Source organism: Mesoplodon bidens (assembly GCF_964165515.1).
Source record: "Mesoplodon bidens genome assembly, chromosome: 13".
Taxonomy (NCBI): Eukaryota; Metazoa; Chordata; class Mammalia; order Artiodactyla; family Ziphiidae; genus Mesoplodon; species Mesoplodon bidens.
Window position 1 is genome coordinate 70,181,765 of NC_138169.1, and position 25,428 is coordinate 70,207,192.

The 25,428-nt window shown below is 35.8% G+C and overlaps 1 protein-coding gene across 6 annotated transcripts; it reads left to right on the forward strand.

Annotated features, from left to right (window-relative positions):
- On the forward strand, positions 1-24,233 carry POLI (DNA polymerase iota). Of its 6 annotated transcripts, none has more exons than XM_081251865.1 (10): positions 1-303; positions 1,960-2,082; positions 4,093-4,257; positions 8,354-8,506; positions 10,664-10,900; positions 11,713-11,891; positions 12,742-12,833; positions 15,118-15,248; positions 19,964-20,169; positions 22,093-24,233. In XM_081251865.1, exons 1-10 carry the CDS (start codon positions 225-227, stop codon positions 22,906-22,908), a joined length of 2,181 nt encoding a protein of 726 aa, XP_081107991.1. In that variant the 5' UTR covers positions 1-224; the 3' UTR covers positions 22,909-24,233. The 6 variants fall into 6 exon arrangements, with proteins under 6 accessions (XP_081107991.1, XP_081107993.1, XP_081107992.1 ...); XM_081251866.1 differs by having other exon boundaries at positions 2-264; positions 22,093-24,232; XM_081251862.1 differs by having other exon boundaries at positions 206-359; positions 22,093-24,232.
- The last annotated feature ends 1,195 nt before the right edge of the window (positions 24,234-25,428 follow it).

Here is a 25,428-nt window from a genome sequence, read left to right on the forward strand (position 1 = left end):
CCCCCGCACGCTGGTCCGGAGGATTCCCAGCCGGCGAGTCCTTCGGAGCAGCCCGCGGGTCGGCGCAGACCGCGCAGGCGCCAGCGCGGAGCGGCTTCCCTGGAGACCGGGCGGAAGCGGTCGGAAGCTGCCCTGCGGTTGGCCGTTGGGGCGGGACACAGAAGCAGGGGGTGGAGCCCGAGGAAGAAGGCGACCGCGACGAGGAAGAGGACGCGGCTCGGGCCATGGAGCGGGCCGAGGCGGGGGCAGCCGGCAGCTCTCCGGGTGCGCTGGGGCCTGAGGAGCCCGGCGGCCTCCCTTGGTGTAAATGAGCAGCGCGGGGCGGGAGGACTCCCGGGGCAGTGGCGGCGGCCGTTGGGGTGCGACCGTCCCGCCCGGCTCGGGTCCTTTCGTCTTCCCGGCTCCGCTGAGAGAGCTGCCCTTCGCTGCCCGGTGTTTTGAGGCCAAGATCCCGAGAGGGATTTTTTTGACCAGTAGGAGTAGGGTGGGCGCGTCAGTTGGTTAATCGAGGTTGCATTTGTAATCCCTCAAACAGCCCAGTGAAAGCGGAAGAGTCCCCGGCCGCCTAAAGGTTGCAGAAGCGGGGGAACTTGTCGCCCGTTTGGCAAAGGTTGGGGCCCGGGCTCAGCCCAGACGGGAAGGGACGGCTCCGCTCGGAACCGGGGACGAGGCACGTCTGCAGTGGCCGCCTCTCCGGTGACCCACTTCCAACCTCTGGACCCTACTTTGCAGCGCGCCAACCCCCGGGCCTGGGGCCAAGGCTCTCCTTCCCTGCCTCCTAGACCCCCGCCCCCTTTTTTAAAAACTTAAATTTTGTAATAATTTTAGATTTACAGAGAGATGCACAGATAGCTTTTCGTAACTTTAATATCTTACATCACCATGATACATTTGTCAAAACTAAGAAAGTAACATTGGCATACTATTAATGAAAGGACAAGCTTTATTCAGATTTTACCAGTTTTTTTCCACTTAATTTTTTTCTGTCCGGGCTCCAAACCAGAAAACCACATTGCATTTAACCTGCCTTGTTTTTTTATTTGTTTGTTTTTTGGGTTTTTTTTTGCGGTACGCGGGCCTCTCACTGCTGTGGCCTCTCCCGTTGCGGAGCACAGGCTCCGGACGCGCAGGCTCAGCGGCCATGGCTCACGGGCCTAGCCGCTCCGCGGCATGTGGGATCTTCCCGGACCGGGGCACGAACCCGTGTCCCCTGCATGGGCAGGCAGACTCTCAACCACTGCGCCACCAGGGGAGCCCCCTGCCTTGTTTTTAACTGGTGTTAAGAGCTGGAATCTCCTCTGTCTTATCCCTCTGCCCCTTGCCTCAAGACATGAACCACTTTTTAAAATCCAGGAAATATTTACTCTGTCTTTCAATGTAGCAAGTATTTATTGGTAGTCTATTATATGCCAGGCTCTGTTTTAAGTATTGGGTATTCAGCATTGAACCAGCTAATCTTGATCTCATATGGGAGCTAAATGTAGTCCATTGGGACCCATAGGTTCCGTCTTGTGCTGCTTTGTATTTCAGATTATTTTTTTATTTTAAGGACATGCCACTTAGAATACCTTTTAAGTTGGTTGAAAGATCAGTGTTTAAACTTTTCTGCCCCTTGCAACTTACTCTAAATGTTCTCATAAACTTCCAAGTCCTAGGATTACCTCTTGCAATCTTCCATTATTGATAAAGTTTTTTCCTTAAATTTATTACTATCCTGAGAAAAATATAGTATACAAAGAAATAGTAAGTAAACAGGACTGAAGACTCTACTGTGGGTGGAGTTTCTCTCATGTCTGTAATTTTTAGATGCTTTGACACGTGATAAATCCAGGAAAAAAACTTTAAAAATCACTCTGCATTCTTCTTTCTCAGTTGCCATGTTTTAAGGGGCTGGCAGTTGCTCAGAGGAGATAAACAGCCTGAATGTATTTTTATATTTCTTTGCATATTGTGCCGCAGTCCATGATCAAGTGGTGCCAGCAGGAAGTTCTTCATCTAGAGTCATAGTACACGTGGATCTGGATTGCTTTTACGCACAAGTAGAAATGATCTCAAATCCAGAACTAAAGGGCAAACCTTTAGGTAATTCTGGAGTTTGATACTATTTTCTTTGTGTAATAGGATTCATTATTTATTATGTTTATTATATTATGATTTATTAACCATATTAATAAATGTTGGAAGCAGTTCTATGATGCTTTATAGACAGTAATCTTTGCTTCACTACAGGTGTAAACTTTATAATCGTTTAATAAATGGTGAACATGACACAAGTAGTATAGTTAACCAAACGGATGAACAGAGAGACCATGATAAACTTTTAGTCTTTTTCTCAATGTTTGGAATTTTACAACCGTCTTATCTTAAGAACAATCTCTCATTAATTTTAATGGAAGTTGTCATCTGTTCTCCCACTTTGAAATCAACTCTTGAATTGTGTAATATTCGACAAAATAGTTGGATTTTGAACAGAACCCAAAATGTTAAGGCATACAGTACAAGCTTTCCATAAAATAATAAGTATCTTTTAAAATAAAAGGCAAAGAGAAATTTTACATTGGGGATTTACTTACTATTATGTTGGCTTTTTAAAAAAAACTTTCTTTTTTTTATTATATCTTAAATTGGGAAAGTAATTTAAATTTCTAAAAATTTCTTTTATGCATGTAGTAAGGATTTATCTTTTAGTAAAAGCATAAAGAGCAATTTTGGTTCACCTGCTGCTTCCCTCTGGTGTCTATTTTGGTTTTGATAAGTCCCCAGTTCAGCTCAGCCTAGTCGATTTACTAAGGAACAGAGGGATGACTGATGACTAGTTTTTGGTATGCCAAGGTCAGTCTAGGATCTTTAAAATTAAGGCTGTCAAGGAGTTAGGATTAGGGGACCTCAATTTTCTTCTGAAGGCATTTCTAACTAGTAGCATGGTAACAAGATGTTCTGTAAGTAATGATTAGTAAAAAGGTATTGTGTAATTAAGATGCAGGAATGAATGATTACCAGGAAGTGAGGGATATAATGCTGAAAGTTTCTAGGAGAAAGCAGCATAGTCTTCCGTTTATACTCAGCAGATATATGACTACTTAACTTGGGCTGGTGACATAATGGTGAGTCCATTAATCCTGCATTAAAAGACTGCTTTTTTAGTTAAGGAAGTTACTAATCTGATTTTTTACATAGTTCACTGGTGAATCGTAAATTATTACTTTTGACTCAGTGCTTCTATTTTTGAGCATAATCTGATATATCAAAAATGTATGAAATAATGTTTCTTTGCCTTGTTTATAGTATCAACATTTTAGAAACAAAATGTCTTACATTAGGGGAATGGACATAACCTTTTTTTCCCATCTACATATTTGTGTTTTACATATTTTAGATGAACGTTACTTTAATAATGGTAAACAAGTAGTCAACTTGTGTAAAGAGAAAAGCAAATAATTTTAGCAATTTTAAGCTACTGGAAAACTAAAATTTTTAAAGTCTGTAGATGATCATAACTTAATCATTTTGATAAGGAGGGGGCTCATAATGCCACCTCACTGTCTATAATCTTTTCTGAAGATTACTATGAAGAACAGTTCAATAATTAGAACACTGATTGGGGGAGATCCCTAGTAATTGCTGTAGGTTGGCACTTGTAACAGAACATTGCTTTATATTCATTGGAAAGTTACTCAGGAGACAAGTTAGGTTTTCTAGCAGCAACCGGTAGTTAATCGTACTCAGTTATTTTCATCTGCTTTATTTTTTGGTAAAACATGGCCTAGAGTTATATATAAAGTTATATAGAGTTAATTCAATGTAACTTAATTTGGTTTTGTATTGTTTGAAAAAAATCCTCGAAGGATTTTATTTGTATCTTTTTGCAGAAGACTTCATAGAATTGCTTGTTTGTGGTAATTTTTGTTAAATTGTACTTCATAGAGCTTTGATGAATGGAGGCTGTATTTTTTAACTGAGAGCTTTTTATTCTTATCAAAACAGATGATATTACAACTTACAATTATAATATGGAATAAGTAAATTATATTTTAATTTTTAATCCTGCTCATAAAATATTTATTTTTCTCATAAAATATTTATTTCTTATAGGGGTTCAGCAGAAATGTTTGGTGGTTACCTGCAACTATGAAGCTAGGAAACTTGGAGTTAAGAAACTTATGAATGTCAGAGATGCAAAAGAAAAGTGTCCACAGCTAGTATTAGTTAATGGAGAAGATTTGACTCGTTACAGAGAGATGTCATATAAGGTTACAGGTACGTTACAGGTACAGATTATGGGCAATACACTTTCAGCATTAATTTTTATATAGGATGCCTGTTAACTACATGAATCTTTTAATAAATGTAAAATGCATAAGTCAGTTTCCTTTTATTTTGGGGCTTTCCCATTTAAAACAAATTTATATGAGAATGACTTAATATATTATGAGTAATGGTGACAAAAATGTATAGTTGGAAGGAATTTGAACTCTGTCACACTGATGTTTACATAAATATGAGAAAATGTAAAATAATTTTTAAGTGAGAAAATGGGAGAAGATAAACCAAAAAGAACCAGATATTTTAAATTATAAGTTTAAATGCCAAGTTTAAATAAACTATGAAGAAATATGCTGTACTCTAATGCACTAATGGTAGTTGAGAGAGGCTTCTGTAATGTTTGATTAACATAATTAAAAATCAATTTGTTAGGAAGTATTAGCAAAGATAAGGAGTATATTTTTTCTTAGATTTTATGTATATATTAAATATTTCAGTGTAGATAAACTCCCCCTTACTAAGGTTTGGGTTTGAATCTTAGTGTTTTAATAAATTACAGGAAAAATGAAACCATGTGTTGTACTGGCATATGGCAAATATATACAGTTTTAAAATGTATAAGGATCAGCTTTTTATTTATCTTGTTTGTTATTGTTTTAGTAAATTCCTTTTTTTTTTTTTTTTTTTTTTTTGCGGTACGCGGGCCTCTCACTGTTGTGGCCTCTCCCGTTGCGGAGCACAGGCTCTGGACGTGCAGACTCAGCAGCCATGGCTCACGGGCTAAGCCGCTCCACGGCATGTGGGATCTTCCCAGACTGGGGCACGAACCTGTGTCCCCTGCATTGGCAGGTGGACTCTCAACCACTGCGCCACCAGGGAAGCCCTGCTATTGTTTTTGTTTACTTGTTCTTTGGTTATTTGTAGCAGTTTTCAGATGAAAGCATTAAATATAATATCCAAGAGCTCTTAGGAATTAACAAGAAAAAGAAACTTAAGAAAAATGGACAAAGGATATGAATAGGCAATTAACAAAAAGAACAAATTCAACAATGTGGAAAAAGAATGCTCAAATTCATTAGTACCAAAAATAAGAATGTGAGAAAAAGTAGAAACAAAGTATTACAGCCTTTTCAAGAAAGCAATCTAGAAACATGTTTTGAAATTAAAGATACCTATTATATTCTTTAACCCAATAATACCACTGCTGGGGATTTATCTAATAGAACTAAAATAATGTATATGTACAAAAATGTTTCTTGTAGCATGGTTCATAATTGCTAAAAATATAGAATGAAAACAATTGCTCACCAGGATGAGAATGGCTAAATAACCTAAGACTTCTCTATGATAGAATATTATATGGCCATTAAAAAGAATGCATTGGTGCTGTACTGTTTGACTCATTGAGATTGCCTTGTTGAGTGAGTAAAAGGCAAGATGCAAAAACCAGTATCAGGTTTTTCCATATGTGTAAAACAATGACCCAAACCCCTTCCGCCACATATGTGTATATGTCTGTGTGTGAATAGACAATGTGCACAATTATGTGTGTGTATCTGAATATTCAGAAGTTAATTTTTACTGTACATAGAAGAGATGATATAATACAGACAGTGTGCATCTTGCCTTTGTTCTTGGTGATCTTTCATCTCATTCATATAGCTCTTCCTCATTCTTTTTAGTGCCTGCACAGTATTCTGTTGTATTTTGTCCCAAACTTATTTAACCATTCCTTTACTGATATGAAGACAGTATGTCCCACTTTATGCCCATTGTCCCTACGTAATTATTAATAGCACCTCCTTTTATTCAAAAGATATCTTGTAAATTATGTGGTTTCCCTGATAGTGAGGGATTATCTCTCTGTTACCAACTTTTTGCTCTTACAAATATATGCTTCAGTAGACATTTTCATACAGGAATTTTCACATACTTTCATGAAGATATCCTTAAAGTAAGTTCCTAAAGTTTAATTGCTAGATCAAAGATAATTTGTATTAGAAATACTGCTATATGTTGCACTTGAGGTTGTCCCAACATATTGCTAGTATGTATGACAGTATTAGATATTCATAAAGATTTTGCCTATAGGTAGAAAAAATAGTAAATCATTGTTTTGATTTGCATTTCTCTATAAGTAAGTGTGAGCATTTTTTCATGTATTTTTGGTCATTTATATATGTTTTCTGTGAATGGCCTTTTCACTTGGGCCCGTTTTTATTTAGATTGCTCCTCTCTTTTCTGATTGGTTTGTGTCATTGTTTGGGGAAGTTAAGGAAGTTAGCCCTTTGATGGCCATGTGTTATAAATATATTTCCAATTTGTGTTTCATCTTTTTTACTTTTCCAATTTGTGTTTTGTCTGACATTATGGTGTCAGACTTATCAGTCTTTCTCTTATGATTTCTGTGCCACTGCAACTCTTCACAGTGAAAATATCTACTGGAAATTCAATGAGTAAATCTCAGTTTTTATGCTGATTCTTAACTTATAAAGTAGTATCTTGAAAGAATTAAAAATGCACTAATAGAATAACAATAAATATTCTAAGCATGATTTATGCATCGATAAAATGTTATTTTGTTAATTTTTTTCATGGTATTTTCTGAGTTGAAATAGGAACATAGCCTAACAGTCCTATACTGAATTTATTTCAGACCAATTTATGATGTATAACCTTATTGTTTACTTCATATTTTTATTCTACAGTATTACATTTTTGTCTAGATAGTTTTTTCTCTAATTATAACTCCTCTCTTTGGCCTTGTGTAATCATATGTTTAATAAATGCCTCTTGTTTATGGAGTTGACAAGTTGACAGCAAAAAAGAGGTTAACTTCAGGAATGGATAAGTGATTTATTCCTATGACCTAGTAATAGAACCAATATAATCAATCAATATTCAGCGATCCACCAGCTTTGTGCATGATTTTGTACTTAACTTGCTTTTCTCCTTAGCACTTAACTTGTTCTTTGTTTTTTATATAGTATTGTTTTGATAAACGTTTATTTTCTACCTGTTACTGCTGGACATCAGGTATCTACTTTTGGGGAAGAAAAGCAGAAATTGATGAGGGAAATTCAAAAGAATCCTTTTATATGGTCAGACACCTTGTCAGTTTTTCCTCAGAGTAGATATATAGTTTTCTCTAGGTAGGTTGAAAGTGATTTTTGGTGGTCACCAGATCACACTGTTGTCTTTATTAATTGTTTTCTCCTGCTGTTATCAGTGTTGGCATCAATAAAACAGAGCTTTCATATTATAGGACTTTAAGAACCTATGCATTTTTATATAATAAGAGGCTAATAATTTGTTTTCTGCCATCCAGCTGGTATCATAGGTGATTTAGAGAGAAGTGAAAATTCTTCTTAATGATTTCAAATTATTAGTTTTAATCCTAAAAATGAGAATTGGTAAGTCTTTTTGAACTTATTTCAAATCTTGGTTCAGCTTGATTTAGTAAACATTTGAGTTACGGACTAGGCATTCTGTTAGAGGCTGGGCATTCAAATACATGTAAGTCATGGTCCATCTCTGCCCTTAGGAATGTGCTAGAGGGTGACTAATCAAAAAGTATTGCATTGTAGTATATTTTGAAAATTAAGTAACTTTTCTCTTTGGATTAGTATTAACTGGAAATTTAAAATTTTATTTTGTTTTGCCTTTTTAAAATTCTTATGAAAAACATAGCTAGAATATATTATTACTTGTTTTTACTTTTCTAAGCAGACTATAATTTATTCTTTGACCTACTGCTTCAAGATCATAATTAACTATAAGCATTGATGTTTAATGTAGTACAGATAGAGAAATTATAGGTATAGGGGATTGAGAAATTTATTGCTATGAGTATCTGCCCAGGAAATGTTATGTTTGGACTTATTTTGTTGGAAAATACTGCCTTTACTCAGAATGTGGTACAGAAAAAAAAATTCCAGTTAACTGAGGACTTCATTAAAGATATTATGGGACTGTGAATATATGTAAAACCTTTAACAACATACTTTGTTATTTTTTAAGTATAAAAGAGGTAAATCTATTCTAGTTACAACTTCAGTTACATCTGTGCTCCAATGTTATTTTAATTTAGAGTTGTTGGAAGAATTTAGTCCAGTTGTTGAGAGACTCGGATTTGATGAAAATTTTGTGGATCTAACAGAAATGGTTGAGAAGAGACTAGAGCAGCTTCAAAGTGATGAACCCTCAGCACTGACTGTGTCGGGTCATGTATACGGTAATCAGTGTAAGTGGGTTCTTATTCATTCTATTTAGTAACTAAAAGTATCTACATTTCTTAATGTTCAGTCAGTTCAGAGAGTTGATTATGTCTTTCTGAAAGTATTCTGGCTTTTGTTGGATGTATTAGCCATATTTCAGCAGTCTAAGATGATTAGAATCAGGTATTGCTATTCCATATTAAATAGGCAGAAAATTGTATTTTGATGACATTTAGCTCTGTGCTTTGCGCACTTTTCATTTCTCTGACACAGTCCTGTATTACGGTTTTTATTTTATTTTTTGGCTGCATTGCATCTTTGTTGCTGTGCGCAGGCTTTCTCTAGTTGTGAGTGGGGCTACTCTTTGTTGCGGTGCACGGACTTCTCATTGCAGTGGCTTCTCTTGTTGCGGAGCACGGGCTCTAGGTGCATAGGCTTCAGTAGTTGTGGCACGTGGGCTCAGTAGTTGTGGCTTGCGGGCTCTAGAGTGCAGGCTCAGTAGTTGTGGTGCACGGGCTTAGTTGCTCTGTGGTCTGTGGGATCTTCCTGGACCGGGGATCGAACCCGTGTTCCCTGCATTGGCAGGCGGATTCTTAACCACTGCGCCACTAGGGAAGTCCCTGTGTTATCGTTTTTAAAGAGGATGACTCTTTAGGTCATCCTTAAGTTACAGGAGTTGGCTTTTTAGAGTAATTTTTGATTTTCTTAAAACCATTTTTAAGCAAAATTTTAGGTAGACTAAATTTGCCTTTGCTGCCTCTTTGCTTGTTCACTTCTATTCTCCAAAGGCATCAAGACCCTCTCAAGATAGCCCTTGTGGAAGCTTGTCCAGGCCTACCTGCCATCTTTTGCAAGCTCATATTTAATCAGTTCAAATAATCTTTGCCAACTCTTAGCAAGAAAACAGAATGGTTCCTCTCCTTCGCGTATTAAAGTATGAATGACTGATGGTATTTCCAGGGGTATTTGCATTTGAAGATAAGCTGCAATCAACTCTACTGAATATCTAATTAGGCTTTCAAACATCTTGTGACTGCTGGTGACTTCCAAATCATACCACGTAGAAGGCAAGCTACGCTGCTTTTCTCTAAGACTTGTCCTGACATACTTGCTCATAGGTCTCAGCCAGCATGTGCTTTCTCTTATTCCCCTTTTTTGAGTGCTGGTGGATCAATCTTCAGTCATTATCCACCTCCCTGATATTAAAGAAGAAAAGAAGTAGAGCTACCATTCTGTCTTAGAAGAAGATATGAAGCTTTCATGTGTCTTTTGTACCTGTGCTCTTTTGTCACTTACAAGGTCTGGGTAGCAAGAAGGTTCCAAATGTGTTTCTGTATAATTTTTAAAGCAAACTTAGATTCTATTTGTTAGAACATATTACAGAGAGCTAGGTCTTATATCCTAAAATATCTAATTCTTCCTGAATTCTTCTTTCTCCTCCACATAAGATTGTATTAAAAATTTTTTTTAAACCTACAGAAAAGTTGACAGAATGGTACAATGAGAACAGTCAGTATGCCCTTCCTTGTAGATACTCCCGTTGTTATCATTTTGCCACATTTGCTTTATCTTGCTGTTTATTGACTGGTTGATAGATTGTGAGCCACTATTACAGACATCATAACACTTGAAATGTAAATACTCCTGAGGATAAAGACTGTCTCATATAACTCTAGTGTCATTTTCACACCTAAGGAAATTTGTTTCTATATAATTTCCCTATACTTTTAATAAAAGATCTCTTAAACTATATACAAATCCAAAATTGTTTTTAATAGCACATACCACTAGTGTGTAAAGTTTAGATTCAGATCTTTAAAGCTGTAATGTTAGCTTTATCATTAATGTAACACTTTTACTTTTATGCTTACTTCCAGATAAACATGAGTAAAAGTTCTACTAATGTCTGTCGGAATTTTTTATGAGATCAATTTTTGTAATCTGTTAATCATTCAGCATTCCCAGTATGCATTTGCTATCACAGGCCTTGGAATTCACTTGTGGTAGTTACTTTACAGAATTCCTGTGAAGGACAAGAGAGATTAGTTAAGTGTGTAGCAGTATGGTGGTAGGGAAGGGGGGTTGGATATAGATTAAGCCCTTTATCTTTTTAAAACTCATTTGTTAAAAAGAAAATTAAAATTTGTGATGGTGACTTTTAACAACATTGGCTGTTTTTATAGCTATAAACCTGCATGACATCTTGCACATCAGACTACTTATTGGATCTCAGATTGCAGCTGAGATGCGGGAAGCCATGTATAACCAGTTGGGTCTCACAGGCTGTGCCGGAGTGGCTTCTAATAAATTATTGGCAAAATTAGTGTCTGGCATCTTTAAACCAAATCAGCAAACACTCTTACTACCTGAAAGTTCTCAAGATCTCATTCATAGTTTGAACCACATAAAGGAAATGCCTGGTAAGACAAGTATATTTGAAAAATATATATTGGTTTTATTGTATTTCTTTAAGTTTAAAAATTACAGCTACGTGTAATTAATTCTTAGAGCCTGTGTACTTGGCTCTTGGTGAAAACCAAAAAACCTGACGTTTTCTGGAGGGAATCTATATTAGGAATCTATATATATGAAAGTATTTTCCTAGTTTTACCTACTTTTGTATAGTTTGAATATGATCATGAAAGTTATAACCTGGAAGCGTATGGTCCTTTATCACAGCATTAATTTTTTTCCTGTGATAAAGTATGACTGAGTTTTAGTGTAAGAACTTTGTCATAGGAGTTTCTCTAATGAGAAGATTTGTTTGTTTGCTTTCTGGATCGAAGTTGTATTTGGGATGGTTACTACCTCCAGATGTAAATGTGTGGTATTGTGTATAGAAATCAGTCAAGTTAGCTAATAATTAGCAAATGGTAATGAATTTTAATTGCTCTAGTGACAGTCTTTCTTTACATGAATAATAACTATGATTCTTCAATACTTCCACATTGTTATGTAACAGGTGGTAAAATTTTCATTTTATCAATATCAAGACAGCATTTATTGGTTGTCTCCTTATTCATTATATTATACTACGGTTGTTAGGTTTTCAAGGTGGTTCATAACTCAGAGGCCTTGAGCAGAACAACAACCTAATTTTTAATAAAGTTTGATCTTAGCAAAATACCAATTATGGTATCAAAAGACGTGGTTGATATCTTTATAATATTTTAATTGGCTAATTTTAAAGAGAAAAACTATTGTAACACCGTATGCATCTCTTTTTGCTTAGGTATTGGCTATAAAACTACTAAACGTCTGGAAGCACTGGGTATCAGTAGTGTGCGTGATCTTCAAACCTTTTCATCCAAAATATTAGAAAGGGAATTAGGAATTTCAGTTGCTCAGCGTATCCAGAAGCTCAGTTTTGGAGAGGATAACTCTCCTGTGACACCCTCAGGACCTCCTCAGGTATGTGGCGATGATGTTCATTTTAATTGAATACTGGTTGTCACATTATTTGAGGTAAAGATTTCTAGTTTTACTACTGTGTTCTTACTATTCTAATTTGCTTTTTAGGTTAGTACATGATCCCTTTCCTATGAGAAGGCTATTTATTATAGTAGATTAATAAATATTCTTAAATTGAATCTAAGAATTAGTATTTAAGTCTCAAGTTAGCCACTGTGATTGAACACTACTTAATTTTAATAGCCTATATTAAAATTTTAATAGCCTATATTGTATACAGGAGGCAAGATATTTTAATTTTTAAAAATCTTGTTTTCAGAGTAGTCTAATGGTTTAGGAAATGGAGAAAGGTATAATCACCCAGATAACATTGATTAATTTTTTTCCTGAGGGATAATAATATATACATTATCTCATTTAATCTTCACAGTGAATCTTCCAGGTAGGTAGTATTATAGTTTGTTCATACCTTTTCCCCCCTCCCTTACTCCCTCTTCCTCCCATTATTTTTTTAAGATGAAGATACTGTACTTTAGAAAGGTTAAATAACTTGCCCAAGGTTAAACTCAGATTCAAGTCCTAGGAGATTAAGAGCCTCACTGTAATCGTACAAGAAAGCGTGGCATTGGTACTAGAGCTTTGTAATTTTCTTGACTTCCAGTGCACTTTCTAGTGGAGTACAATAACTTGCAGATAAAAAGATTTAATATAAAAGTGAACTAAATGGCTCAAACTAAGTACATGAGGTAAGTTAGTAAAGAATGTGTTGAACATTTATTTGACATATACACTGATAATTGGATATGTTTATTTGGGTTTTTATTAATCCTTATTTGTGCTTCTTTGGTAGTCCTTTAGTGAGGAAGATTCATTCAAAAAATGTTCATCAGAAGTTGAAGCTAAAAATAAGATTGAAGAACTACTTGCTAGTCTTTTGAACAGGTGATTTTTCCATTTTGCCATATCATCTTATAGATTCTGTGTATAGTACATGGAAAGAATACTTGATGTTCTATCTTGGAACTTACCGATTAACTGGAGACTAAACATGCAAAGATAGATCATTATAAAGTAACAGATGTTTTTAACTAAATTTAATTCATCTACTTCCATTGGTCTTAATTTTAGTAACATTGTGGTTTACTGTGGATCTTAAGCTGCTGATCATTAACCTAAGGGAGTTGTATGGGTATCTCTAGAATCACGGCACCTATAAACTTTGTGATGATTGAGGATAGGAAATTGATGGAGAAAGCAGAAGAACCCTTTTATCTCCTGTGCCTCGGACCATGTGAAAGAAAATGGAGTCAGATGAAGGAATAGCTTAATGGGATTATGTGTGAGCAGTGAGAGTGATTGTGGGTATGTGCAGGGTTACTGGCCTATAAATACATAAAGAGTGTCAATTGGGATTATGAGTATACAAATAGCATTGCATAAACTGAACAAGACATTGAGTTTTCTGATGCTCCTTTGCCATCATATATATATTTCTCAGTACTCCATTTCTTTTCCTCCCATTTCTTTGATTTCTCAAAGTGAGGTGTCAGGGGTCTAACAGTTCTGGGTAGGTGTGCTTCTGTAATGATGCTAGGATGGCTAATGTGACTAGAGAAGATGGTTTTTGGATGACTGTAACTCTCAGAAAACTGATAGAGTGAAATTTCCTTCAACTTTGCAGTCATGCAACATGCATTGCAATCCCATGTCTTGAGCATGGCCGTGCAGCTCATCATTTGCTGCATGCAACTGTCTGGCTATATGACCCAGCTTCAGTGATATGACTCAGGCTGAGCCTGTGACTATGCTAGTGAAACTGGGTTATCTGCTTTGTTTCAGCTAAATATAAGACTACTGTGAAATGCCTGGTCACTGGAAAAAGTTGTGCACATAGAGAAACCACAAGAAGTATACATTTTATAGGTTCTCTTATTTGAAGCATCAACCCAGAAATGACTCTAGATGCTCTAAACCTGTGAAATAACTATTAACCATTTCTCCTTATCTCTGCTTGGCATTCCCTTTTCTATATAATGGCCCCTTATATCAGTGACTGAGTTGTATAATGCCATCTAAGTAACTGGCAAAAAAAAAATTGTGCATGTGTGTGAATGTTCTCAAGCATATAATGATTAATACTATAGATATGTAAGAGGTATAAAATCATACATCTAGGCACTGGTCCATTAATCCATTCTCTAGGCACTGGTCTTAAGATTGCTTAGAGTATAACCTTTTTCTAGTATGTCTTAATTAGTTATAGGAACCAAATTACACTCTTTGAGTTGCATATTAACTTAATAGAACTGGAAGATATTTAAACTAGTAACATGTTTACAGGAACCATTTAAGATATTATCTTAATAAAGCAGCAGTCAAGAAGTTTTGTGATAAAGCAATAAGAAAAAAATTGTTTACTACAAAAATCCAAATTTTCTAATTCAAAATCAGTTTGAGTATATTTAATAATACTTGTATTTTATGTTTGTGACACATATAGAAAGGAAAATGTTATTCTTTGATGACATTTGTTTTCTCTAGTAATTAGATTTTCTACTTTATAAGTGGATTTTCCATGTCATTAAAAGTTTTGTTTTCAACACTAAAACCAAGATTATTTGGATGGAACACTTTTTAAGATGCATGGACAAGTACTTACCTTCCTAAATATAGTGTATAATTAATCTTTCACATTATTTCTCTAAAGCCATATAATGGTGATATTACTGACTCCCTTGGATCTATTTGAGGAGTGCTTTTTGACAGAAATAATCTCATTAAATTTTTTTTTCTTTTTGTAATCTTATTTTTTTTACATGTGTAAAAAATTGTCACTTTTTGTATATTTGCTTCTGTCAGTAAATGATTCTCTGTTTCTTAAATTTCCTGCTGATTTTAATATGTTGCTTTTAGTTACGTTTTGGATTTAGATTGTAAAATGTCTTATTATTATATCTTATCTCTGTTCTTTTTCTGATAGCAATCAATTCTGCATGAGGCCTGAGAGCCTTATTTAAGTTTCAGATCTTTATTATGTAGACTTTGTGAAGTTTGCTTGGACTATTCAGGGACCTTTATTGCCTACTGCCTAATTATCAACTGTATTTAAAATTGTTACAGTTACTAAATCTGGCACCTTTAGGTAAATGAGGTATATTGGACCATTAAAAAAACTTTAGATAATACTTTTTCTAATTCCTTGTTTCCTCTTTCTCTTGATTTTTAGAGTCTGCCAAGATGGAAGGAAGCCACATACAGTAAGATTAATAATCCGTCGGTATTCATCTGAGAAGCACTATAGCCGTGAGAGTCGTCAGTGCCCAATTCCATCCCACATAATTCAGAAGTTAGGGACAGGTAATGGACTAATTTTCTGATAATTTAATTGGCAGGTCGAACTCTTAAAAAAACAAACTTTGAGTTAGAAATATGATCCAAAGATGGGTAGTCTTCACAGGGAGTTTTGGGTATCCAGTTGTTTTCCATGTGGGTATCCAGTTGTTCCACAGAATTTGTTGAAAAGAATGTTCTCTCCTCTTTAAATAGCCATAGCACCATTGTCAAAAACTAATTGACTGTAAATGTAAGGGTTTATTTTTGACCTTCTTATTCCATTGATCTATATGTTTATCCTTACACCAGTTCTATCCTGCCTTGATACTTTGTTGTAAGTTTTGAAATTAGGTAGTGTAAGTTCTCTAGCTTTGTTCTTTTATGAATAAGAATTTGATTTCTTTATTTGTTATAAGTTTATTCTGATTTTCTATTCATTTTGAGTCAGTTTTGGTCATTTGTATCTTCTAGGAATGTATGCATTTCATCCAAGTTGTCTAATTTGTTGTCATGAAGTTGTTAATATTCCCTTATAATCCTAATTTTTGTAGGGTCTATAGTGATGTCCTCTCTTTCATTCTTGATTTTGGTAGTTTGTGTATTCTTTTTTTTTTTTCCCTTGGTCATTCTAGCAAAGGTTTATCAGTTTGTTAATCTTTTCCAAGATTCAACTTTTGGTGTCATTGATTTCTCAATTGTCTTTCTACTTTCTATTTCATTTATTTCTGCTCTGATCTTTGTTATTTTCTTCTTTCTGCTTGCTTTAGGTTTAATTTGCCTTTCCACTCCTTGTTTCTTAAGATGGAAGCTTACATTATTTATTTTATACTTACCTTCTTTTCTAATAATTCAAGTTTAAAGTTATACATTTCCTTCTAAGCAGTGCTTTAGCTGCATTCCATAAATTTTGTTGTGTTTCTTTTTTTTTTTTTTTTCTCTCTTTTTGTGGTACACGGGCCTCTCACTGTTGTGGCCTCTCCCGTTGCGGAGCACAGGCTCGGACATGCAGGCCCAGCTGCCATGGCTCACAGGCCCAGCTGCTCCGCGGCATGTAGGACCTTCCCGGACCGGGGCAGGAACCCGTGTCCCCTGCATCGGCAGGCGGACTCTCAACCACTGTGCCACCAGGGAAGCCCCTGTTGTGTTTCTTTTTCATTAACACTAAAGTAGTTTCTAATATCCATTGTGATTTCCTCCTTGACCCTTAAACTTATTTAGAAATTTGCTGTTTAATTTCCAAATATTTGATTATTTTTCAAATTTCTTTTTGTTGCTGATTTCCATTTTGATTTTAGTTGATCAGAGAACATACTTAAAGTAACTTCAATCCTTTTACATATATTGTGCCTTATTTTGTTGCCTAGCATATGGTCTACCCTGGAGAATGTTCCATTTGCATTTGAAAAGAAGAGTTGAGCAACACCATTCTACTTAACTAAAATTTATGGACTACTTCTCCAAAATAGCATTTTTGAATGACAGTTTGTCTGGATATATAACCCTTTACTGGTTTCTTTCTATACTTTGAATACAGTATTCCATTGCTTTCTGCTTTTCATTATTTTTGATGAGGAGGCAGCTGTTAATAGCTTAATCAGGAGAGATTCCTGTTAATAGTTCCAATCAAGAGAGAATAACCACACAGAAATCTGGACAGGGAAAGTTTCAAAGAATTACTAAATTATGATAGGGGAGTGACTATAAAGATATAAAGCTACTCTAAGAGGTACCTGAGGGCTAAGGAAAAGTATCCAAGGAAGGGCAAACTTGGAAAAGAGAGTCCTCTTACCCCTCAAGGAGAAGGTGTGGTTGCAGAACACTAAATGGTAGAGAAATCCTTTGAGTTACCTGGCCCAGAGCTGGTCCATAGTTATTGGGCAAAGAGAATACCACGCTCTGATCTACAGATGAGCTGAGGCTGATTGGTGGGTGCACAGGAGGTGTTGGGATGTTGGGAGTTTGCTCACCGGCAGGGCAGCGCACGAGCTGGGGTATGCAGGTGTCCATGTTGGGAGGGCTTCTGTTAACAATCCTCCAGGATGTGGGCAAGCTGAGACTGGTAGGTGTTTATGCTGAAGGAATCTTCATTCTTCTGCTAGTGCAAAGGTGGAGGGTATGGTGTCTGCATAGGAAGAGCTGGAGGAAACAACTTTCTGTGGCATATGCAAGTCAAGCCTATTAGGTGGGTATGCAGGAATAGTCAGGGTGCTGTTTATGGCACAGGCCTGGTATGTGCAGTGTTTGAGTTGCTAGTGCCATGGTAACATGGTCACTAGGCTTGGACTGGGGCTGGAGGTTGCTGAGGGACGGAGCGTTCCACAAACATGTGGTATGGCACAGCACTATTGGATATTTCCACACATATGTACTGCACACAGACCATGTTATGGGAGCAAGAAAAGGTAAATGACAGTACATCAGAACCAGGAGGAGAAACACCCTTTCTCCTTTAATGGTCCTCCAGTTCTCCCTACTGACAAAACTTAACAGTTGAGTTCAATGTAAAAAAAATTTTAGAGTCCAACGCATCATCACACAGCAGTTACTGAAGGGTGATTTGTAGCTGAGAGGCAATAAATTGTTACCAGGCACAGTTGTATTGTTGTTCTCCTTTACGTGATGAGTTATTTACCTCTCTGTCTTTTTCAGCAGTTTGACTATGGTATATCTAAGTGGTTTTGTGTGTGTGTGTGTGTGTGTGTGTGTGTGTGTGTGTGTGTATTTATCCTACTTGGGATTTATTGAGATTCTTAATTCTGTAGACTAAATTTTTAAATGAAATATGGCGAGTTTGGGGCTCTTATTTCTTCAAATATTCTCTCTTCTTTTTCTTTCCTTTCCTTCTGGGACTCTCATTGCACATATGATGGTATGCTTGATAATAATGTCCTATAGGTGTGTGCAATTCTATTCATTTTCCTTCAGACTTTTTTTCTTCTTTATCAGGTTAGATAATTTCTTTTGAGCTGTATTCAAGTTCTCTGATTCATCTGTCACTTCAAAACTGTTGTTACACATCTAGTGATTTTGTTGTTGTTGTTTTGGTTACTATACTTTATAACTCTAGAATTTCCATTTGTTTTGTTTTGTTTGTATGTTTGATTCTGTTTCTTTATTGAGACTCCCTCTTTTTTGGTAGTGGTTATTATCTTACTTTAATTCCTTAAAATGATCTTCTTTCTTTGAAAATATCTATAAGAGCAACTTTGAAGTCTTTGCTAAATTGAACTTAAAGTCAGTTTCTATTGACTGCTTTTTCTGCCTAAGTATGAATCACATTCCTGTTTTTTTTTCTTTTGGTATGTATTATAATGTTTTTTTTTTTTTTTTTTTTTTTTTTTTTGCGGTACGCGGGCCTCTCACTGTTGTGGCCTCTCCCGTTGTGGAGCACAGGCTCCGGATGCGCAGGCTCAGCGGCCATGGCTCATGGGCCCAGCCGCTCCGTGGCATGTGGGATCCTCCCGGAACGGGGCACGAACCCGTGTCCCCTGCATCGGCAGGCGGACTCTCAACCACTGTGCCACCAGGGAAGCCCTATAATGTTTTGTTGAAAATTGGACTAGATAACGTACTCTAGAAACTCTGGATTTGGATTTTTTTCCCTGTGGGCTTTTTTTTCCTTTTCTTTCTTTGTAACCTGTCTGGACTTAAGCTACCTCCCCTGTGATGTGTTGCCCCTGATCTCTCTGCTTAACTTTTTTTCTTTTTAATTTAAATTTAAATTTTTAATTTTGTTTTCTTAGGAGATTACCCTGTGTCTGCATAGTTTGGTGGTTAGACAATAATTGGTCAAAGGTTAGCTCAAATACTACAGCCTGGAAGGCTTTCATTTTCTGTCAGCAGACAAGTGCTTGGGTTGGAGAGCACTTTCAAAATTTAGGCCTTTTTCAAATCTGCCTTGGCCTTTATTTTCGGCTCATCCTTCTTGCATCTCCCCTGGTATGCTTGCTGCCATTCTGGTGAGAGATGTGTGGAAAGCTTGGCTCCTCTCTGTGTGTGCAGCTCTCAGTCAGCTGGGGTTGTGAGGAGAGCTTATCTAGTCCCTCTGTGGTTCTCTCATTTTCAGATCTCCTGGTTAAGTTTATGGCTGGTCCACTGATCTTTCACTCATCCCAACCACAGTTGCAACCTCAGGCTCAAGAGCTATGTGATTTCCTTTGTTTCCTACCAAGTTTGTTCATTTTTCTGGCAACACTGCTGGGTGTGGGCTTTTGCCCTCTACCTCAAATCAGGTCAGTCCTTTCTGGCAGCAAAGCTTCCGGCTTTCACAGCCAGCCTCATCCTGGTAAAACTACTATACAAACTGCACTGTGTAAATGGGGATACAAGCAACTCCAACCAATAAGGCTGCTGTCCCCACTTCATTACCTAAGTTCCAGCAGCTTTTCATAAATCAGTGCTTCTCACTTCATTTGCCTTTGGTTCATTCCAGAATCTCAGAATGATTATTTTTGACCATTTTGTTCAGTTTTATTTTAATTTTATGGGGAGATTTTCTGACCTCATCATTCTCCCATAACTAAAAGTTCCATATTTCAAATCTTCTGAAAACTTTAACTCATTTGGCAGTTGGTGTTAATGTTGAGATGTCCCAGTTCAGTAAATAATGTCAAGATGTCCCAATGATATCTATTTAGGATTTTAACTTCTTAATCTAAGCAATATAAATTAGATTAAGCTCTTAATATCAATTATGATATAATGTGTTTAGATATTGTCTTCTTAAACATTTTATTTAGGAAATTATGATGTGATGACCCCAATGGTTGATGTACTTATGAAACTTTTTCGAAATATGGTGAATGTGAAGATGCCATTTCATCTTACCCTTTTAAGTGTGTGCTTCTGCAACCTTAAAGCCCTAAATACTGCTAAGAAAGGGACTATTGATTATTATTTAACACCATCATTATCAACAACTTCACGCTCTGGCAAGCACAGTTTTGTAAGTACACTGTTACTAGATTTGTATGGTTAAATTTAGAGATATAAATTTGTGTTTAACTGATATAATTTAGAGATTCTTTTGGGTGATATTTTAATGACTTACTTATAATAGTGCCTTTCATATTATGGTTTCTAGCCTTAAGTATACGGTACTGTGATCTAAGAATAAAACATAAACATCGTTGGATAAAAGAGAAAACCTTGATAGAAGTTCTCTGTTTTGGAACTGTTAAAACATTTATAACAGTATATAGGAATACGATGATTAGCTCATATGAAAATATTTTCAAATACTGGAAATCTAATCTTGTCAATTTATACATAAGCTACCAGTGACAGCCCCCCCAGATGTCTTTGTTCAAATATTTAAATTTTCTTCGTTTTGAAATTACATAAAATTCTGGTAGCAATATTGATAGAATATGACTCCTCATTTTACAATTGTAGAAATTAAGAGTGTGGCAATAGAGAGGCAGAGGCTAGTCATATTTTCACATGACTAAAAGAAAATGCAAACTTTTGTTTACCAAATGCTTTAAAATATAATCATCTTTTACTAAATTGTTTATGCCTACAGTTAACTCTTAATTTTATTTTATTTATTTATCTATAGATTTTATTTATTATTTATTTTTGGCTGCATTGGGTCTTCGTTGTTCCACGCAGGCTTTCTCTAGTTGTAGCGAGCGGGGGCCGCTCTTCGTTGTGGTGCGCAGGCTTCTCATTGCAGTGGCTCCTCTTGTTGCAGAGCATGGGCTCTAGGTGCGTGGGCTTCAGTAGTTGTGGCACATGGGCTCAGTAGTTGTGGCTCATGGGCTTAGTTGCTCCGCTGCAGTGGGATCTTCCTGGACCAGGGATCGAACTCATGTCCCCTGCATTGGCAGGCAGATTCTTAACCACTGCGCCAGCAGGGAAGTCCAACTCTTAATTTAAAATGTTTTTATTATTTTCTTTATTTTTATTGTTTAATCAGTCATTATAATTTTAGTAATATTTTCATTTACATTTAAGCTTATAATGAGAACAGAATAGTGTTATGGAAATACGGAATTAGTGCCCTCTTCAAATTACTTTTTTTCAGTGGCCCTTTTTATTCTGTTTATTAACTGACATTTAAAAAGATGTTTACTTTTTACTTTTTAATCAGTCTGTAGAATGAGAATTAAAGGTCTTTCATTCACAGTAGTATTAGAGAGTAAACATAAGTGAAAGTACCTTGTACATGTCTGGCACACAGTTTGTGCTCAATAAAAACAGTGACCCAAATCTCTTCTCCTCTTACTTTTTGGAAGTTACTAATGTGTTGATGTTTCCTGAATTGTATTTGACTATCTGTACATTTTTATGGTGCTTGAAAGCAGAGGGAAAATTAGGCAAATTAAAATGGAAGGTGTTTTAAAATTTTTATTTCATGTAAATATTGAATAGTGTTACATCTTAATAATGATACTGGGTTTTTACCATAGAAGTATTTTTTTTTTCTGTTAAATGTTACACTTCAAAATAGGGAATTTTAGAAAACCAGCCCTTGATGCTATCTGGGCATATACATATATTTTAGATACCCTTGGTGAATCATTTTATTTTTATAGGCCACCAGTCTTTTTATTCACAGAATTGGAAGTTTGAATACGTGATTGTTAAGGTCCTTTTCAGGTTTCCAGTACATACCTACTTTCTAGCTCAGTGCTTTCTAGGAAGGAAGCCGTCTTCCTGGAATAGTGAGTAAAGATCCACACAGTTGTGTGACTAATTGTGGTGGATTGATCATTTCTAGTTGTTTGGAACTGGCCAAAAGGATTGAAGTTATGGAGTAGGACAGGAACATGTTGGTCGGATAATAGCTACAATCACACTTCAGCAGCATGAATGTTTAAAAGATACCAGTTATCTAAATTTTTCTGTTATCCTTGTATTCTAGAAAATGAAAGACACTCATATGGAGGAGTTTTCTAAAGACAAGGAAACAAATTGGGATTTTCTACCAACTGGAAGAATTGAAAGAACTGGGGAATCTCCACCAGATACTACAGGTTTTTCTAAAGAAAAAGACAGTAATGAATTTCCACTCTCCTCACTTCCTGAGGGTATTGACCAAGAGGTCTTTAAGCAGCTTCCAGTAGATATTCAAGAAGAAATCCTTTCTGGAAAATCTAGAGAAAAAGTTCAAGGGAAAGGAAGTTTGAGCTGTCCATTACATGCTTCTAGAGGAGTATTATCTTTCTTTTCTACAAAACAAATGCAAGCTGGTTCCTTAAATCCTAGGGATCATTTATCCAATACCAAACAGATATCCTCTGTATCTCCCTGTGAACCAGGAACATCAGGCTTAAATAGCAGTAGTTCCTCTTATGTGTCTAACCAAAAGGATTATTCACATTATATAGACAGTAACTTAAAAGATGAACTAATGAGTCAAGGACCTAAAGAGTCTCAAGGATTCCACTTTTCAAAAACAGACCCTGCTGTATCTGTTTTCCATTCATTTCCAAATGTGCAGAGTGAGCAACTTTTCTCCAAAAACTGCACTACAGACAGCCATAAACAACCGATGGCAACAGTCTTTATTCATGAAGGACTCACAGAAAATAGAGAGCAAGATTCTACCAAAGAGAAAATTACTTTTCCTTCTGACATTGATCCTGAAGTTTTCTATGAACTACCAGAAGAGGTACAAAAAGAACTGTTGGCTGATTGGAAGAGAACAGGATCAGATTTCCACACTGAACATAAATAAGCATGCTCAGAAAAAAGGGGAAGACGGTTGTTCTCAGATTAAGTTTATTAAGCTCTTCTAAATTAAACCCTAATACTTTCAATAATGTAGAAACACAATATAAAATGTTCCAAATAAAGCAAATATAGTTATGGGAAGTAAATTCTGGCACAAAGCATAAACATATTCATAACAGAAATAATGTAAAATATTACCTTCCTCTTATTTCTAAAGCTATTTTATATTGCTTTTCAATAAAAAGAATATTATGGTCAGCATTAGTACATTTTCCATTCATTGTGGAAACATTGGGAGGAAGATATATATGACTGTACATAAAAAATAGAGTGGCCAAACCATTGGTATGCTGTACCAAAGAGCAGGTTTTTTCTGTGAACTATGGAGTTGCTCAAGAAGTTCACCTCATTAGGAAATAGCTATAAGAAATTCTATTGCCAGCTAACCTGCTAAAAATGTATGTCTTTGACTGAAGTACTATGTACCATTCGATAAGTTGATTTAAAAAAAATACCAAAGCAGTGTATATTCAATTAATGATTCTTAGTATACCTAGAACCTACCACAATGCCTGGCATACAGAGGGTGCTCAGTTAAGTATTGAACGAATGAGTTGTGTGGCAGAGGCCCAGCAGGGAATTGGGCTGGGGAGTGTATTTGTTGTAAAGAACTAGAAGGAACTCTCCATACAAGTTGATTAAGGGAAGGATGACACTAGAAATTCAAAGTGATAGGTCTTTAAGAATGTCAGATAATGGAAGAAGTCCATTTCCTCTGGCCAGTCTGTAGGGTCTAAAAACAATGGATTAGGTGTGTTTTAATCTTCTCTACAATTTTGTAGATGAAGATTTGGAGATGAGATTAAGGATATCATACCCACAACAAATATACACAGTGACTAAAGTGATGGGTATACTATTTCCCCCATTGTTGTTGCGTTCCCCTTTTGCCTTCCAGATTAAGAATCAGATATAAGCTTGTGGACATTTTATAATTTGCAAGACATAGAGGATGTTTCTAGAAGACACCAAAGTGTGGGTCAGCACTGGATTGGAGTAGGTCTGTTCTCAAGTTTATATCCTTTCCAGATATAAGAAAGAAAGGATGATAAAAATAGTGTACAAACATGAATAAAAGTTGTTTAAAAATAGTTTCTTCCTGGTGAGGACTTTTAATTAGTTTTAGATTTCTTGACATCTGAAAATTCCCTAACTATCAAGGATTTTTAACAGGGAGTTGGGGTTATCAAAAACAATAACCTGGAGCAAGAATATCAGAAATTATTTACCATGCAAATATTTAGTGCTTAGGATCAAAGACTATAGAATTTTCTACATGCAGTATTCTGGTAAGGTAGTTAAAATTCATATGAAGGTGTATATTACTTTTTTAGATAATACATTTTTACAAATTTTCTAATAATCCTTGTAATTGTTTCAGCCAGAAATCATTGGACAACTGGAAAGTTAGAAAAAAAAAAAAGAAAGGTTAAGAAAAGTAAAGTAAACAGTTTGGGACAGTTTAAAAAGAGAAAATAAAGTAGTAAAAAGTACACTTTCTTAAGTGAGAATGCGTATATCCCCGCTCTGCTATTTATTTATTCTGTGGCCTTAAGTTGGTATTTCAACATCTTTGTGCCTCAGCGTCTGACTTTTTAGATTATCTTTTATCTCTATCTACTTTTAATAAAATAATCTCTTTTTTCTTTGGTGTTCTACAGGTTTACTGTAATGTTTGGAGATGTGAATTTCTTTTTATTCTTGGTGTATGCTGGCTTTCTGATTCTTTCAATTCATTTTAGTTCTGTTAAATTTTTAGCCACTCTTCAAATATTGCTTCTCTATTCTTCTAGGACTCTGATTGCACAAATGATGGACTTTCTTACTCTATCATGTCCTTTAATCTTTCATATTTTTCATCATCTTGTTTATCTGTGCTGCATTTTGGTTAATTTCATCAGCTGTCTTATTTAGTAATTCATTTTTCAGCAATGTCTGATCGATTTAAAAACACTAATGATGGTTTTAATGTCAATAATTATATTCTTCATTTTATTCTTTTTCTAATCTTCCTGTTTATTCATTATAGTCTCTTGTAAGTTCATTTCTAATTTTAAAATTTTCATAAATATTTCATATTCTATTTCTGATCATTTCGGTATTTTAAGTCTTGTAAGTCTAATTTTTTGTGTGTACCATTGTGTACTAAATACTGTTGGGTACTACTTTGGCTTGTTTTCTTTAGTGTGTGGCTAAGCTAAATCTGTGGGAAAACAAAGGACCTAAATTGTGTATGCTTTCCTTCAGATGTGATTTTGCATTTGCTTCCAGTGAGGCAGTTCCAAACCCATTGGCACCACTGTAGCCCTGGCAAGGTTCCTGACTGAATGCAGTTTGTCTTTGTCTTATTTTCAGCACTCAGACAAGTTTGCTTCTTGCCTGATACTTCCTGCTCATTTCCTGCTTTTGTTTCAGCTCAATTTTTTTTTCCCCTTGTGTGAGTGTAGAGGGATGGGACCTGGAA